Source organism: Plectropomus leopardus, chromosome 13, assembly GCF_008729295.1.
Source record: "Plectropomus leopardus isolate mb chromosome 13, YSFRI_Pleo_2.0, whole genome shotgun sequence".
In the NCBI taxonomy this organism is placed as follows: Eukaryota; Metazoa; Chordata; class Actinopteri; order Perciformes; family Serranidae; genus Plectropomus; species Plectropomus leopardus.
Window position 1 is genome coordinate 21,074,064 of NC_056475.1, and position 17,643 is coordinate 21,091,706.

A 17,643-nucleotide genomic window follows, 5' to 3' on the forward strand; every position below is an offset into this window, starting at 1 on the left:
GACTCAGGTATTACAGTCAAAGAAGAATACCACTCATAAAAGGTGTGTTAACTACTAGTAACTTTATTAATGGTTGATAAATCATTTCATAATGCTAATAGATCAGGTATAAGTCATAAGAACTCTGGCAGCTACTTTATCCTCCAGTAGGACACTTGAACTCTGCCAAAAACTAAAGAATGTGGACCAAAATAAATGTATCAACTTAACTTGTTGTCATGAAACCTACAAGTTATTCCTGATTCATGGATAATAAACTATTATTAATTCATTGACTCCAAATAGAGAAGACAGGACAGAGGGATTTTTTCACAAAATTGTTCTCATAAATGGCCTATAACTGATCAAAAATCCATTTGAAAATAATTTAGGGACTGTTAATCACTTATGAGAGGAGATGGAGTGGTGCAAGCGGGAGAGATACTTAATTTTTTTAATATCTATATTCAAATTTAAATGGTTGTATTTTGTATTTATTTTACATAACATCAGAACCCTAAACCCTGCAAGTGGGTTTGGAAGGCATGTTGTTTGAAAAAAAAAACTCTAAAATCACATAATTATTCATAACAAGAAACTGTGAAATGTGGTTATTTGTGGAGGAAGGAGGGCATGCATTTTGCCCCCTTCATTCAGAGAGGCTCAAGGAAAAATATTTGTATCTCCGGGGACATGACATGACAAACAAAAAGACAAAATCAAAGTCACACCCCACCCTCTTGGTCTGATAAAGACAGAACAGTTCCTTATTACCCACCAATAAAGCCACAGAAATTTATTTAGGGTGTCTTATCGAAAAGTGGTGCCACAACGTTGATTTGTGAATTAAAACAAAGCAACCTGAGTTTTAAAAGTCACAGACACCAGCTGGCTGTCCTGTTCATTCATCACTCTATGCTAAGGTCACAGCCAATTCAGACGTCCCATGGTGCGTGAGTGTGCATTTTACCATAAGTGGATCAATTATCTTAATTTCCCAGAAGGCGATTTCAATAACATTTTACAATAATTAACGCGAGAACACCGAGTGGTTATTATCCGTGTACTCTGATACCTCCGCAGGAGGCGGTAACACTGCGGTCTCTCTCTCTGGCTGAATAAGTCAACTGTTTTCCTTTGCAGAGTTTCATAAGTGCCGCAGCCCCAACTGCAGACTGTTGATACGCACTCGCATGGGAGGATCTACGGAGGTTTCCACTTGTTCCTCTTGAACCAAAACCCGCTAAATACGCAGCCCGGCATCTCACGGAGCGATCAGCAGAACATGGCACGGACTTTGAGGCTGTTTGCGAGTTGTTTGTTGTTCTTTCTCTCCTCCGGTGCGGAAGCGAAGCGCGGCAGGGAGAGAGTTTACTATGTGGGGATCATTGAGGATTCGTGGGATTACGCACCAAGTGGAAAAAACCTGCTTAACGGTCAAGACGTCGCAAATGACGAGTGAGTTGTGATAGTCAAGTATACAGATGGTGATGGCAATCATATTAATGTGATTACATATCAGTGAAGTTCACACATGGGGTGCTGAGATTACTAACATGTAAACTTTTTATAAGAAACAGTGTGGAACAAAAACTCAAGTTCCTCAATCTAAATACAGATATAACGAAACAAAAAGTTGCACAGTCCGTCATCTTGGCAGGGTGTGACAGATGGTGTCTAGACCTCTGAAGGTAGTGATGTGTGCTTTGCTGGCAGTCTGTCTGGCAGATGCACAGGTAAAATGATAGTACTTGAGTCACTAACAATGAATGACTGTTTTATGTCATGAGATTGGAGGCTGCCTTTGCTATGTGTTACAGTGGCGGAAATAAAGTCAGAAAACGCAGATGCCAGAGCATAATCTGCACCACACTAACAATATTGTGATATTACATTGATGTCAAAGTTGCTGTGTCGTAATATATATATATATATATATACACACATATATATATATACATACATGGCCCTCAGACCAAATTTAACCGGCCCTCAGCTTGTCTTTTAAAATATACTTTATGAAAACCATAATATTGGTTAATCCAGCAAGATCACTTTGCATTTATTTTCTGTCACCTCACATGGTCAGACAATCATACATTTGGATATGCACCAAGGAGAAACTGCGTAGGCAAAACTAATTTGTTTCCATAAACAGATGGTAAGTAAGCAAAGTCATTGTTATCTATTGTCAGATATTTCCTGTTGGGTAGCAGACATGACCATGGCAAAGAAGCAAAAATTGACGAGGGCTGTTGCTTTCAGTAGTGGTGGAAAGTTGAATATTTTTTCAATTAATGATAAAACAGTTGCGTTCGTGTAATTCTTATGTGTTTTTTTTTAATAACTCATATGTTGCGAGAAGCAGCTGGCCCCCAGGAATTTTCACATTATTTAATCTGGCCCCCATTCAAAAGAGTCTGGACACTGCTACCCCAAGGGAGTCGCATATATTGAAAATGGTCCTTCCAATGTAAAATTGGTCATTACGGCCCTGCTACAAATATATGACACCTGACTTTATCTCTTCTTCTAAGTTAGCCAAATACCTGACAGGTACTTTATTTGATCTCCTCATTAATGATATCTTAACAACTCTGAAGCATACCACAGTTGTTGCACTATTGCACAATGTTGGAAAATCCTGACCTGCTCTATCAGCCAGGAAACTTACCCAACAGTCAGTAACTGATGATACCAAATACTCACAAGCACATACAGTTTTATTCATGCAACATTGGCTGTAGTCAAAGCAACAACCTATATTTTTTTCCAAATGTTACATTATCTATTCATTCTTTGTATTTTGCTATTTAATGTTTAAGCAGAAATAAGCACACCTAGAAAATAGGCGCATGTGCTCGGTGAAAACCCCATTCATCAGACTGTCAGCAAGGTTGTCAATACAACCCATCTGTGAATCAAGTAAGCGTAATGGTTTTCATCCTCCCTGTTGCTTTGGTTATGGGCTGAATATACAGAAGCAAAACTGCATTCACCACAGCTCTGGTAACACGTTATTAGCCCAGAGAAACGTGTAATCACAGTAATGACAAGTCTAATTGTTAGAGAGCTGCGACCACGTGCAATTTGTTCTGCGGCACTACATTTGAAGCTAAAGGATTCATCTCATAGTTCATGTCTTATACAGATATTTAGTACAGTCTGCCAGTGAAAAGTTAAATAATATCTAAGATCAATCGGAGAGCTTGGGAAATCTTACTGAGCATGCATCCCATTTATTTCCATTGCTACCTCTTATTGTAATACCTCTGTTTGTTTGTTTTAATTTATTAAATACAATAGTATAGTAAGCTTAGGTCTGTATCTTGACAATAATTAGCCAGCTGCCACTGCTGTCATTGCTGTCACTCTTCTCTGTCTCCACTTCTATCTCAGGCACGCGTCTGTGTTCCTGGAAAGAGGTCCCCACCGTATCGGCAGTGTTTATAAGAAGGCTATGTTCCGACAGTACACAGATGCTACGTTCAGCCACCTGGCACCCCGACCCACCTGGCTAGGCTTCCTGGGGCCCATACTGCGAGCTGAGGTTGATGACATCATTGTGGTCCACCTGAAGAACTTTGCGTCCAGGAACTACTCTATGCATCCTCATGGAGTTTTTTATGAGAAGAACGCAGAGGGTATAGTGCTACATAATACATACATGTGCACGTAGAGACACACGCACTGTGTTCACACACAGAACAACATGAAAAATCCATTATGACACCCCTCAGACAGAATGGGACACCTGCTCATACAAAATGATACCTAGTAGTTGCTGTAATAATAAGTGGACTGCAAATAATTTATAAATAATAAATGCTGAATGATATACTGAATGCAGTGATACAGAAAGAGATTAAGGACTCTCAACTCTCTCTTTCCACAGCCCTGACTGAATAGATTGGCAGGTGGTGCACTGATAGAAGTTACAAAAACAATATATTAAGTTACAGGAATGACAGTAATGTGGATACAGATACCCGAAGAGTGAGTCTGATTGTTCACAAAGGCTCTGCTTTATTCAACAAGTGACACTATTCTGCTAAAACAACTTTTAAAGGGATAGTTTGGATTTTTTTTTAAATGGATTTGTGTAGGGTACTTATTCATAGTCAGTAGATATCAGTCAGCGCATCCTCAGAAACTAAGCAATGCACTGATGTGGATGGGGGCCAGCAGCAAAAAGTATTTTAGCCAATTAAAAATTTAATATCCATTTAAGTGTATGTTATATATATATATATATATATGCTATATATATTGAGAGTATTTTTACCGCTTTACCGTTTGGTCAGATTGCCTGTTAAGATGGGAGAGCTGTTAACAGCTTCAGTTGTCTATCTATGCTTTCATCAAAGTCACCTAATTCCATTGAGAAAAACAATCATTTTAGCTTGCTGAACACAGGAGCTGCTGGTCTACTGCTCTTTCAGTCAGTTAGTTAGTTAGTGTTATTGTGTGACTTTTTATGATCCCGAACTAATCCTTTAAATGCCAAAGTCATGCAAAAACACAAGCAAGCTAAATGAGAGAGGCAGTAATGAATCAGTAGATCCTATTTAAAGCAATGTTAAATCATCACTGGAAGTCACTGTCTGGCGTTAAGGGAAAGCCGTGGAAATATTCTAAATATAGCGCATGCTGATTCTGATAACTCTAAATATGTTTTCTTGCTGCCCCCTCCACAGCGGTACATTGCGTAGTATCCACGTAGGACTCCACAGCCTGCTCTTTCAAACTGGGGGCAGACTGACATCTACTGTGTGTAATATACTTTCTGTGGATAAGTACAACCAGAAACTAACAGGCTAAAATGACAAAAGGACTAGCAAATGTGACACTGACTAAAATAGTCCAGTTTGGACTGTGTGAGTACAAAAAATGACACACAGCACATTTTCACTTTTATGGAGGTTTTGGTTCCTGAGTATTATGAACTTTGCTGGTCTTTCTTATACATGAGGGGGGAGGGGGCCCCCTCATCTGGGGGAGAGGCATCCTACCTCTGGAATTTCCAGAGGCATACTGAAACTGAAACTAAAATTTATTTTTTCCTCTGTAAACAGATTATGCCTGCTGATCCCCTTCTTTAACAGGGGATTTGCACTGATCTATGAGTCAGATTAAACCTCAAAAATGTCAAAAATGGAAGAGGGAGGGGAAGGGTGTCAACACATGGAGACATAAATTTGGTCAAATCTGCCAATTCTGTGTGAAAACACATCATGTGATGAGCACATATTGGTACAGAGGTCAGTGTACCCGTTACATCTATTACTAAGACTGAGATCATTTATGAGGTTATAGATCACTTACACACGTGGAGGCTGAAAGCTTAACAGAGATAAGACCCATGGAGGAAATGGATATGACCTCGATTTGGGATGCTGTGTTTTTTTGAAGAATCAATGACATATCTGGGATTGCTCTAATGTTACTGTTGTTTTCTTATAACAATGACACTAAACTATTGAACTGTATTGAAACCTCCATTGAAGAATGTGCTTATTATACTTATTTAATGAATCAGTTAAGGCCAAGAATTGTGAGATCATGGTGTTATTTTCTGCTGACCAAAAGTGAAAGCGCCAGGGCTCAAGTTCTCTTTAAACTTCAGAGGAATCAGAAAAATCTCAGCATAAACAACTTGTATTTGTCTACCAGGGGCGCTCTATCCAGATGGGACATCAAACAAGCTGAAGGAGGACGACTCTGTTCCTCCAGGAGGCAGCTACACCTACCGCTGGGAGGTCAGGCCAGAATTTGCCCCCACGGGTGACGATGCCAACTGTCTGACCTGGGTCTACCACTCCCATGTGGATGCCCCCAAGGACATCGCCTCAGGCCTCATCGGGGCTCTGCTCACATGCAAAAAAGGTCTGTAGACATTTGATTACATTCTAGGAACATGTTTCTTTGAATGAATTTTTTACCTTGTTCGGTAATAATCACAACTGCCAAGGGCTTCCTCACTCCGATGCTTAAAAAAATGAAATACAGCAACACTCCCTAGCCTAAGCCCTTAATGACTGCAATGAAAACTGTCAATGACAAAACGCTGCATGAGAAAAACAAATATGCTGGGAATGTGTGAGAACGACTGACATGCTGAAATGAAGAAATGCTGACATGGTGGAAAAACAAAGATTAAATTCTCCTTTATCTTTGCTTAAGTACATGGATGTGTTACATTTTTAACCTCCGTCCTGCATGTTTTTCTATGTGTCATCTTTCTCTGTGAGCGCAGGAATCTTGAAGGAGACTAACGATCTAGTCCAGGGTCAGAGAAAGCCCGGGTCGGTCATAGAGTCAGCCCGAAATGATGTGGACCAGGATGTCTTCCTAATGTTCAGTGTGGTGGATGAAAACCTGAGCTGGTACCTTGAGGACAACATTAAGATCTGCTCTGATCCAGCTGGAGTTGATGAAGAAGACCCAGACTTTGAGGAGTCAAATCTGATGCATGGTGAGAGAGAGATTGTAAACTGATTGACAACAAGAATATTATTTATTGTTAAATGAGGTTTTTCACAAAATTTCTAAATGTTAATCTCATTTTCTATCACCTCCCCTGCATCCCGTAGCCCTTACATTGTTTCATTTTTCTATGTGAGTTACTCATCACTTAAGTGTATCAAACAAGATTTAAAAGGCCTGTTCACCCTAAAATCAAATATTTTATTTTTTCCTTTTACCTGTAGTGCGGTTTATCAGTCTAGGTTGTTGTTGTGTGAGTTGCCGAGTACTGAAGATATTGGCCCTAGAGATGTCTGCCTTCTCTCCAATTAAATAAAACTAGATGGCACTTGGCTTGTGGTGCTCAAAGTGTCAGAAAATAGATTTTAAAAAATGAACAGCAACGTCTCTTTTCAGAAATCATGCCCCAGTTACCCAAGATAATCAACAGACCTTGTTGTGAGCAGTTACATGTAGGAACTATTTTCTTTCTACTTAACTGCATCCGTCAACTGTGTCACCACGAAGAAGAGAGCATGCATCTATCTACTCATGGATGAGAGCCTCATGCTTGTGATGTAAACATCAATGGTGTCCTCCTCAGCTTAGCTGTAATGTTAGCTAGTGGAATGGTGTTAGGTGAACTAGTAGTAGATGCACACTTCCTTTTGCGTGGTGACAAGGTTGACGGATGCAGTTTAGCGGAGAGAAATTAGTTCCTACATGAAACGAGGTCTGTGGAAAATCTCGAGTTACTAGGTCATGATATCTGGAAACACACATTCCTACTGAGTTTTTAATTGTATTTATTTATTTATGTTTTTTTTGCCCTCTTGAACACTTTAAGCCGAGGGCCATCAAATTTCACAATATTTAAGAGACATTTTTACGGCCAATAGCTCCAACACTTAGCAACTCACACAAAAAACAATCCAGACTGAGAAATAGCACTATAACTAAGATGAAAAATATGTATTTTTTGATTTTGGGGTGAACTGTCACAAGCATGAGGCTCAGTGAAGTTTGTTCTCTTTGTCCTTTCCTCTAACCTCTGTCTGGACTTCTCTCTGTGTGACAGCTATTAATGGCTTCATGTTTGGTAACCTGCCCGGAATCAAGTTATGCCAGCACCGTGCAGTAGCCTGGCATTTGTTTGGCATGGGAAACGAGGTGGACATCCATTCTGCCTTCTTCCATGGGAATACACTGCTGGACCGTGGCCACCGCACCGACGTCCTCAGCCTGTTCCCGGCCACGTTTGCCACAGCTGAGATGGTCCCGAAAGCAACAGGAAAGTGGTTGCTGACCTGCCAGGTTAATGACCACCTACAGGGTAGGGCACCTGAACTTTAACCTCTGTGTGACCTTTGACCTCGATGCTCTGAGACTGAGGAATGCATTTTATTATGAAGTACACCTCTGTTATTTTGTCAAAGCATGATGTTATCTGTCTTCCTGCAGCAGAGCTTGTACTTCTAAACATGCCAGGACTTGTAATTTAAGGCTGTCCAAAGTCCACTGAACTTACTGTAGAACTGCATGAGACTTGTTTAGCATATTATTAATTTTACTTACACTTGTGAAGTACCTTACCTTTGTATCATACCACAGCTTTCCATAATAGCCTTTTTGTATCTCTGTGGCTTTAAAGAAACATATACAAATACAGCATATTTACAAAATCACACCTTTGGTAGTTTTACATGTTCTGTGACCTTACAGGGTTTGGCATACTAAAGCAACAGATAAGGAAGTTGAAAGTGTTAACTGAACCCCGGAATATTAATTATTTTATAGACCATTAAATCTGGCCCTTTTGAATTGTTGATTTTTCTGATGCTCTAAAGGTTTTTGTACATGTGAATTATGGTCTGTGTAATGTTTGTGCATGTCTCTTTTTTGATCTTTTCCAGCTGGGATGCAGGCTTTCTATGAAGTGCACGCATGTGACAGTGAGGCCGGCTCCACGTTGATGGGTGGTGTTGTGAGGAACTACTACCTGGCAGCAGTGAAAGTTTTGTGGAATTATGGTCCATCAGGAAAGGATCTGATCAATGATGTGCCCCTCATTAAAGCCGGCAGGTGGGCAGGCACTTACTCAAATTCAGTGTGACATACTGCTACTTCCAACCTAATCAGTGGTAACAGGAGGCCCGTGTAGTTGCATATCAGCTTTTTAGCTATTTAAGTTATCTGGGGTCAGCTCCATTTAGCTTATGTCTGTGCCTAATATGGTCAGAGCTGTTGAAAGGTTGACAGCTTTTGTAAAACGTAAGGACGGTCATCCTGAAGTCATCTTTTAATAATTCCAAGGATCCTAAAATTGACATTTTTTAACTAACTGAAACTATGTCTTAATTTTTTGTTAGAACAAGGTAATTACAACTAGACCAAATCTCTCTTTGCTTTGTGGTATTTTTTTTTTATTACCATCATACCACCCAAGCCCAAATCTTTGTAAGAAGAAGTTAAAATATCCATCAAATGTCTCCAGACACATAACATGGGATATTCCCTGTGTAGTATTTGCACTGATAAAGTACAACCAGAGTAGTTTTGGAGAAATAATAATGGGAGCCTACAGACTCTGTAGATGATCATTATTTGATTAAGAGGTGGACTATTCCTAAGGTTTGAAAGACCTCTGAAGAGAGTTGCCTGTCTGTGGCCTCTGGACATGGCTGATTATACACACTCACGATTATACATGCTCCTGTGGTGAGGCAGTTTTGTGGTGTTTAGAGTAAACGGTGTGGATAGTGATGCAGTGACTCAGTTGTTATTGTGTCTTTGTTATTGTTCCCTAACCTCACACACTGAAAGTCCTCTGTCAGGCATAGCTGTTTGCTCTGTTCACTTTTCTTCAGTAAGAAATTACACACCACCTCTTTATCCAGGCTGTACATTCATTGCAATCCATGTAACTCCTTCTCTGCCGCCATCAGCTTATAGTGACAAATGCTTCAGTTCCTTCCTACCACACCCACATCCCTTCCTCTGCTCTCATAGTGCATCAGAGACGTTTTTTGGGACTGATGGTGGAAGGCTCGGAGGAAATTACATGAAAGTAGTGTACAAAGAGTACATGGACAGTACCTTCACCACCCTAAAGCCGCAAACACCTGAATCTACACACTTAGGGATGTTGGGTAAGGCCTCTAATTTTTAGATTTGGCAAAACATCTCCCTGTTTTGTATCTTTATTTTTACTGGAAACTGGTGTCCACTAATTTTCTCTCAACACCTCTTGTCTTGTCACAATGTTTAATGTTCTTCTGTATTTATCCAGGTCCAGTCCTGAGGGCAGAGGAAGGAGACACACTCAGAGTGACATTCCTAAATAAAGCTGACAGAAACTACAGTATCCAGCCTCATGGCCTGCACTATGAGAAACAATTTCAGGGAAGCAGCTATGAGGACGGTGAGGAAGTAGCCAGTTTCAGAGCTGCACCCCTAACAGCGGATTGTTAACAACTCAGATTGACAGAGGCATACATTTGCATGTCTATTGCTTACAGACTAAAGAAAATATTCCTGTCTGTGCCTTTTCCTTATCTGTATGAATTCTTCCTGAAAGATTTAGCAGGAAGGGATGAACATATCTTTACAACTCCAAAAAGCATGACTTAATTGATCAAATCAACTAAAAAATAAGTCACGCACGGACTGTGTAGAATGTGTTTGAATTTCAGAATGCCTCAAATTAAAAAAGAAAAACAGCTCCATATATAGGCATTGAGTTTCGACTTCAAGAGCCTATTTCTAAACAGTTACTTTGTGTGCAACACTGCAGGTGTTGACAAGCCAGGCTCTCACGTCAGTCCAGGGGAGAACTTTACCTACACCTGGCAGGTACTAGAGGGTCCTTCTTCATCTGATTCTCCCTGTATCCCCTACCTGTACTACTCTGCCACTGATCCCGCCAAGGACACCAACGCTGGATTGGTGGGACCTCTGCTTGTGTGCAAGAAGGGAACGCTTAGGGATAACGGAACCCAGGTGCTGCTTTATTATCCACTCACACACACTTTCAGAAATGCAGGAAATAATTACATTTAAAAGGCTTTAAACAGTAAATATAACAATTAAATGTAGCAACAAAACAATTTAGATCTTTAACAGTCAGGCATTGGCATTTAAAGCAGTGTAATACATTTTGAGTTTTTATACTGTTAAGTGTAATTTGCGACCCCTACATATCTTGTTGTTACTGTGTGTGCCCACAGGAGGGTCTGGATAAGGAGTTCTTCCTAATGTTTTCTGTCATGGATGAAAACATGAGCTGGTATTTGAAGGAAAATATTGATTCTTTTGGCACCAATGAGACAAACAAAGAAGACGAGGACTTTGAGGAGAGCAATTTGATGCATGGTAAGCAAAGAGTGTTTTACCTCACTGTGTATTTTATATTAAATATTATTTAAATGGATACTTTAGCTCACATACCATTATTACCAGCTTTTTTAGTTCCATTTCTTGTTTTCCATTTAAATGTTCCATTGTATTACAGCTGTAAACGGACTAATGTATGGGAACCTTCGCGGACTGGAGATGTGTGCCGGGGACAGGGTTCGGTGGTACACCTTTGGGCTGGGTACAGAGGTGGACATCCATGGTGTTTATTTCGAGGGGAACACCTTCAAGAAGCAGAGCACAACACGTGACACTATCAGCCTGTTCCCTCACACCACTGCTACTGCCGACATGCAGCCAAACGCTCCAGGTTAATCTCACACAGTCACAAACACTCATTGGGCTGAAACCACATCCCTTTCCTTGCACACATTGTCAGCGTTCATCCGCTATTCAGGTTTTGTTTGACAGACAGTTTTGTTCTTTATAAACATATTTAGATAGCCTTGTGTGAATGTTTTCCGGTGACGTGTACACCATTACCAACAGGAAACATCAGTAACTACAGTACAAACAGGAAATGTCAAAACTACATGCAGTATTTGTATTATTTACAGTATCCTGAGATCTGTTGAAGGGCTTCATTTCCCAGCTTAGATAGAGGAAAATTCCACAAAAATCTGCAAATCTAGACCACGACATGGCATTACAACCTGTTTTTGTTTGTTTTTTTTTTTTTAGTTTTTAGGTATAGAAAAGAAAATACTGTTCCACAAAATCATGTACTTCAAATACAAGAAGCAGTAGTTTTCAACATCAGGATAAAATATTGTGAATACAGTTTAATACAAGAGGGGACAGGGAATAGTGTATAAATCTGACTGTGGTTATGTATTTTTGATTCGGGGGTGAACTGTTCCTTTAAAGTAACGGTTTATAATCATCTCCAGACATGTTTTAAGACATAGAAGAATAATCTGCTATAAATAATAATTTGTGTCTGTTTTTCCCACAAAAAGGTTCAATAAACTTTTTATTGATTTAAAATTCCATCCACGCTTAAAGAGTCCAGAATCCATAAATATGCAGATGTGAAATTTTAATCTCTGGACTTAGGCCACTCTGTACAATGAAGCTCCATCATCCACATGAAGTAACAAAAAGCAAAACACTTTTTTTGTATGTGCAGGAGGACGTTTCAATCTTACCAAACATGCAAATATTTGCAACGAACTGAAAACCACAAGTCAGCACACAGGGAGAAAAAAAGTGTGTTATTTTCTAGCCAAAAAAAAGCCAAGCTTTGCAAGAAAAAGAAAAAAAGAAAAAACACAATTTTTTCGTTGTTTGTTTGTTTCAAGTTCGAGTCAATGACACTTTTGCTAGTCGAAGCATCATCACAAGAAATTACATTAGATTTAATTTTGCTTTTGCCCATACAAAATGTGCATTAAAAGATACCAGGAACGAAGAGTTTGATGTTGTGAGAAACTGAAAGTACAACCATCCCAGATAATCCACTAAAGTGTACTCATAGAGCTGCAGTACAAATGCTTTGGTATTCGTATGTTTCAGCTGTAAATGTCAGCATCTGTGGTCAAGCCACAAACATATCCAGAGTCATCATGTGTCCTAACCCTTAACCTCTTTTCATCCCTCTGTCAGGTGTGTATGAGGTGAGCTGCAGAGTAACAGACCACTTCTCAGCTGGCATGAGGCAGCAGTACAAAGTGAATCTCTGCCCGCAACACAAACTGAAGCTCACACACACAGGAGGGCCAACCAAGATTGTGCAGTATTTTATCAGTGCTGAAGAAATAGAGTGGGACTATTCACCTTCGAGACAATGGGAGCTGGAGAAACACCATGCCACATTCGAGGACAGGTGTGTGAGTAAGATAATAGTAGGATGATGTTTTTCAGTGTTAGAGCCTGTGATTAGTGGCGTAACTTATTACTGTTTGTTAATGGAAGCAAATTGGTACGTCTCCCAGTCCAGGGACTATATTTGTGGGGAAAGGGAAAAACAGAATCGGCCCGCGCTATAAGAAGGTGGTGTACAGAGAATACACCGACGAGACCTTCAAAGTTCAGAAGAAAAGGCAGCCCAACCAAGAACATTTGGGAATTATGGGTAAGCTCAGCTGCTCTTTATGCTGTTTTTGATTTTTTAAACCAAGAAAAGGCAGAAGAAGACTTTTACTTTTTCTCTGTAGGTCCAGTAATCAAAGCAGAGGTAGGAGAGCAGATTGTGATCACATTCAAGAACAAAGCCAGTCGGCCATACTCAATTAGCGCCCATGGAGTGAAGGCCAGCGGGGCTCACATTCCTGTCAAACCTGGTGAGAATCAAATTTGAAAAGACAAAATATATGCTGTTGCTTTCTATTAAAAGGTGCACACTAAAAATCCTAGAAAACCTAGCCTCAGAGGCAGTAGGGTTTATATGTGTTTTTTCTCTTTCTGTCAGGTCACATAATCGAGCTGACGTGGGATGTTCCTGAAAGGTCTGGTCCAGGGGTCTCAGATCCTAACTGTATCTCTTATGCCTACTACTCCAATGTTGATTTCATTAAGGTACAAAATTCTTCTTTAACAAGCATGCGAATCACAGTGTTGCTGTAAAAAGAAAGTGGTTTTTTTTGTTGTTGTTTTTGCTTTGTAAATATGTTGTATTGATTTTCAGAGTCTTTATTCCACAAAAAAGGGTCTGAGACATGTATATTTGTCTTCATTTCATCCATTCATCCCCCAACCATTCCCTCCCTACCACCCTGCCCACCCACCCACAGAATTATAGGTTACAAAATACATTCGGGTGAAGGTGGGAAAACATAACATCATTAAATAATTGTATTAATTACTCTAAAAAAAAGTAGAAAGAGAGGGGAAAATTGTCTTTTGAACAAAGGAAGAGAATAAATAAATAAACATATTTTTTAATATTTGATTTTTTCTAGCTTTAAGAAATACATAACATCCTTTATTCAGTGAAAAAAGGACGGAGGAGTACACTGCTTCAAATTTAGAAGGATCAAATGTCTTGCCAGGGGAGTAATGAGAGCAAGAGAAAGTGTTTTAAATGGGTAGAAGTTGAATTGTAGATGTTTGTGACAGTGTTACTTTATTTGTTTGTTTTCAGGATCTGTACAGTGGTCTTCTTGGGCCTCTGGTGATATGCAGGCCTGGGACTCTGCAGCACGGCGAGGGGCCCGACAGACAGAGGGGCGATGTAGAGAAGGAGTTTGCGCTACTCTTTATGGTGCATGACGAAAACCAGTCCTGGTACTTGAAAGACAACATCAGAAAATACCTCGGTGTCAATCCCAATACCTTCGTGCCTGACGAAGAGTTTGCGGAGAGTAACATGATGCACGGTAAGAGATTAGAAGAGAGGGAGGCACTAATAGTCAAACTGTCCTTTTCATGAAGCTGAGATTTATAATGATGAGAAAACTGGGGTCATCCCAGCAGGAAGAGCTGCATGGAATTGGACAAAAAAAACAAAACGAAGATGCAAACATAGGTAGAGTAGAACTGACAATTACTTGTATAATTTAAAGGGACAGTTCATCCCCAAATTAAGAGGCTGCATTTTGCTCAGAACACAAAATACCATGAAGTCAAATCAGCAGAGCATGCTCCTTTTTTATGGTTTTATGTTCTAAGAGGAAGTCTGAATTATGGTTTTCCTGTCACACTTCTGTCTGCATGCCTTTGTCTGATTCCATGGTGTGATGGTGTGAATGTGTCTGTTGAAGGGATCAATGGTAAGCTGTACGGTAACCTCCATGGTTTGGTGATGTTCCGGGGCCAAAAGGTTGACTGGTATCTACTGGGCATGGGCAACGAAGTGGACATGCACACCGTTCACTTCCATGCTGAGACTTTTACCTACAAGGTAACCCTAACCACCACAACAAGAGCCTATTATTATACATAATTACCAGGCAAATTATTTATATACAAACAAATGTCCCATCCTTTCATACTGACACAGCGAGACCTGGTCTGTTTGCATTAAGTCAGAGATTGAATTTGTGAAATGAGGCGTTGTCTTCATTGTCATGAGCACCACTACATGTACAGAGGAAAAGTTTCTTCACTCAGTGTTCATTTCCTTTTTTATGTTCCTCTTTGCTGTGATGTTTGTGCTGTGTGTGTGTGTAGACCGACCGTGTGCACCGTGCAGATGTCTTTGATCTCTTCCCTGGGACTTTCCAGACTGTAGAGATGGTTGCCGGGAACCCAGGGACTTGGTTGCTCCACTGCCACGTGACTGACCACATCCATGCTGGCATGGAGACCACTTTCACCATTGAAGGTGTGTATGCACCAGAGTCACTATAGTTTTGTATTTTTCATTTTTTTTCTATTCAGTTTACTTTTGTTTAAGTTTCAGAGTGGATTTGCATGTTTCGCTTTCGTTTTTTTTTTTTGTTTGTTCAAACATCTTTAGTTTTACTTTAGTTTTTATTAACCTCGGTATCAATTTTAGTCTCTTTTTTTTTTCATCATAATACAGGGGTATATGTCACGGGTAAGATTCAAGGAGTATGTGTAGGTGTTTCGATATAAACACTTCACCTTACCAAAGCAGTTGTCTAACAGTCATGTCGACATCCCTTTCTCAATAAACATACACCAATGCCTCCTCATGCTTTTGTGTTGATACATTTGACCAAATTGACAAAGACAAAAACATTTCCTGTATGTTTTTCTTTCATTATAGTCAGTTTTGAAAGCACACAATATCGTTTCAATTAGGTTTTTTTTTCTAAAGTCTTGTTTCATTTTTATTCCAGGCATACCATGTTGTAGTTTTTAGTGAAGTTAACTATTGTTGTTCTGTTTGAGAGTGTTTGCCTAAGTTCTTGTTTTTTGTCTTTTTCAGTTCCAGAAAAACCCTCACATGGTAAGGATATGCATCTGTTTTCTTGACCAAATGATGCACGAGTTATTGGAAGACTTCACAGTGCACAGGGTTAAAAATGAAATCAGGACACACCCCATTGGGGTATTTCTGGCAAAGTGTGATCAATTGCTGAGTTAATGGCTGTTGATAGATCCAATGAAAGGTTTTACAGGCTGACAGATTAAAAGTGAATTTGAATTTCAAACCTTTAATCTAAAATCACTGTATCAGCACACATTACCATATCAGTGTTTATTTCCATAGTATTTAGGGTCACTGTTGATCACTCAATCATTGATTTGCTAATACTGATTGCAGTTTCAGGATAGTTAACTTCAAATGGGCAACCTGGTAACCAGCTTTTGACAGGTGTGATAACCACAACAAACGTACACAATGTAAACTCACTTCCAGATCTAAAGAAGGCAATGATGAGTTGAGATTGTCAAAGATGGGGCACAATTTAAAAAAATAAAAACAAAAACAAAAAATTAACTTCATTATCACATGTCGCCCTCATCCACAAAACCAGATAGCAGTCAGCAGGCACATTAAAAGTATCACCATCAGTACTCCATTGTGATTACACAATATTAAATGTAGATCCATTACAAAGCCAATTCAATTCAGCATACTTTTAACCCAACCTAATCGAAAGCTTAAATCACCAGGAAAATTTAGAAAGATGCTTAGAATTCTACACAAAGTGGCTTTAATTGTTAAAATGACAACAGCAGTAACTGTATGAAACAAATATCATGCAAACACATAACAGATTCAAAGTAACTCAAGCATTGTTTAAGAGTGTGATAATACATTTCACATAGAAATGAATAAAAGCAGACAAAATAAAGTACATCTAAATTTTTAGTATGGCAGCATGACTAGACATAGAATTATTTGCTCTGGCTAAAACATGCATAAACACTGTAATGGTCCTTTTAGACGATTGATATTTTGATCTATTCTGGCATACCTTTCATTTTTTTCTTGTCTAGTTCAGCACAGGCCAAAGGGAAGTAGGGTTTGGACTTTCCTCGACTCTGCTGTGATGTAATGGATGTGGAATGTTATGCCAAATGTTATCTATGTTTGTTTAGTTACTATTGAGTATTGGAAGAAGAATAAAAAAACATTGTCTGCTTCAGGCATTCCTTTAGAGCTGTGACGCTGTTGTAAGATGTAGCGCAGCTGATACGTTCTTTGTGATCGTGCTAGTGTCTAAAGGCAGTGCATGTTAATTAAAAAATAATAATAATAAAGACACACAGGTTATGTTTTGACTCAGGCTGTGCATTTTGCAGATTTTGTAGTAAAACTCAATGTAACCAAATTGGACATCATTTTATCATGTACTTATCATGTCCCTCATGCCTCTTATTTCCTGTCCCACTCTCTCAATTCCTTGTCTTTCCTGCTGCAGCGCCAAGAACTGAAGGTTCCATAAAGACGCTGCTGGTCTTGCTTGCACTTGGTCTCGTGGTTGTAGGTGGACTGAACTGATGAAGGGACTCTAACACTGTGTATAAACACAACTGTGGTCAGTAATGCACTTAAAATATCCAGGGACAAAATCACTGTTGCTTTGTGTGTTTGGTGGGGCTTATGTATGTAAATATCAAATACTGATCATAGCAGGCAAACTATATCAAGGGATGTACACTTATGTATAAATTTGAGGGTTATTTTATTTTTAGTACTAAATAAGCCTTTTATACTGATGTATTGTTTCTATGTTGCCATTTTCTGGCATGTTGCACTGTGTTTAATGCTGTTAGTTTTGCAAAGCATTGCTGTACCAAAAATTTGATTTCTGTGATGAATGTGCAATAAAGACATTTATTCCACTGTGTTATGACATTTGCGTATTAGTGATTTTTTTCTTTTGGGTGCAAGCATCACCTACAACCACAAGGTGGCATTAATTTTTT

The 17,643-nt window shown here is 39.4% G+C and overlaps 1 protein-coding gene across 1 annotated transcript; it reads left to right on the forward strand.

Annotated features, from left to right (window-relative positions):
- The first annotated feature begins 1,111 nt into the window (after positions 1–1,111).
- On the forward strand, positions 1,112–17,570 carry LOC121952598 (ferroxidase HEPHL1). Its single transcript, XM_042499371.1, has 20 exons — positions 1,112–1,437; positions 3,379–3,623; positions 5,653–5,865; positions 6,236–6,454; positions 7,523–7,777; positions 8,358–8,526; positions 9,454–9,593; positions 9,734–9,865; positions 10,238–10,443; positions 10,671–10,815; positions 10,955–11,167; positions 12,463–12,682; positions 12,792–12,931; positions 13,014–13,139; positions 13,268–13,374; positions 13,940–14,174; positions 14,559–14,698; positions 14,968–15,121; positions 15,692–15,712; positions 17,136–17,570. Exons 1-20 carry the CDS (start codon positions 1,265–1,267, stop codon positions 17,213–17,215), a joined length of 3,333 nt encoding a protein of 1,110 aa, XP_042355305.1. The 5' UTR covers positions 1,112–1,264; the 3' UTR covers positions 17,216–17,570.
- Positions 17,571–17,643: the final 73 nt, after the last annotated feature.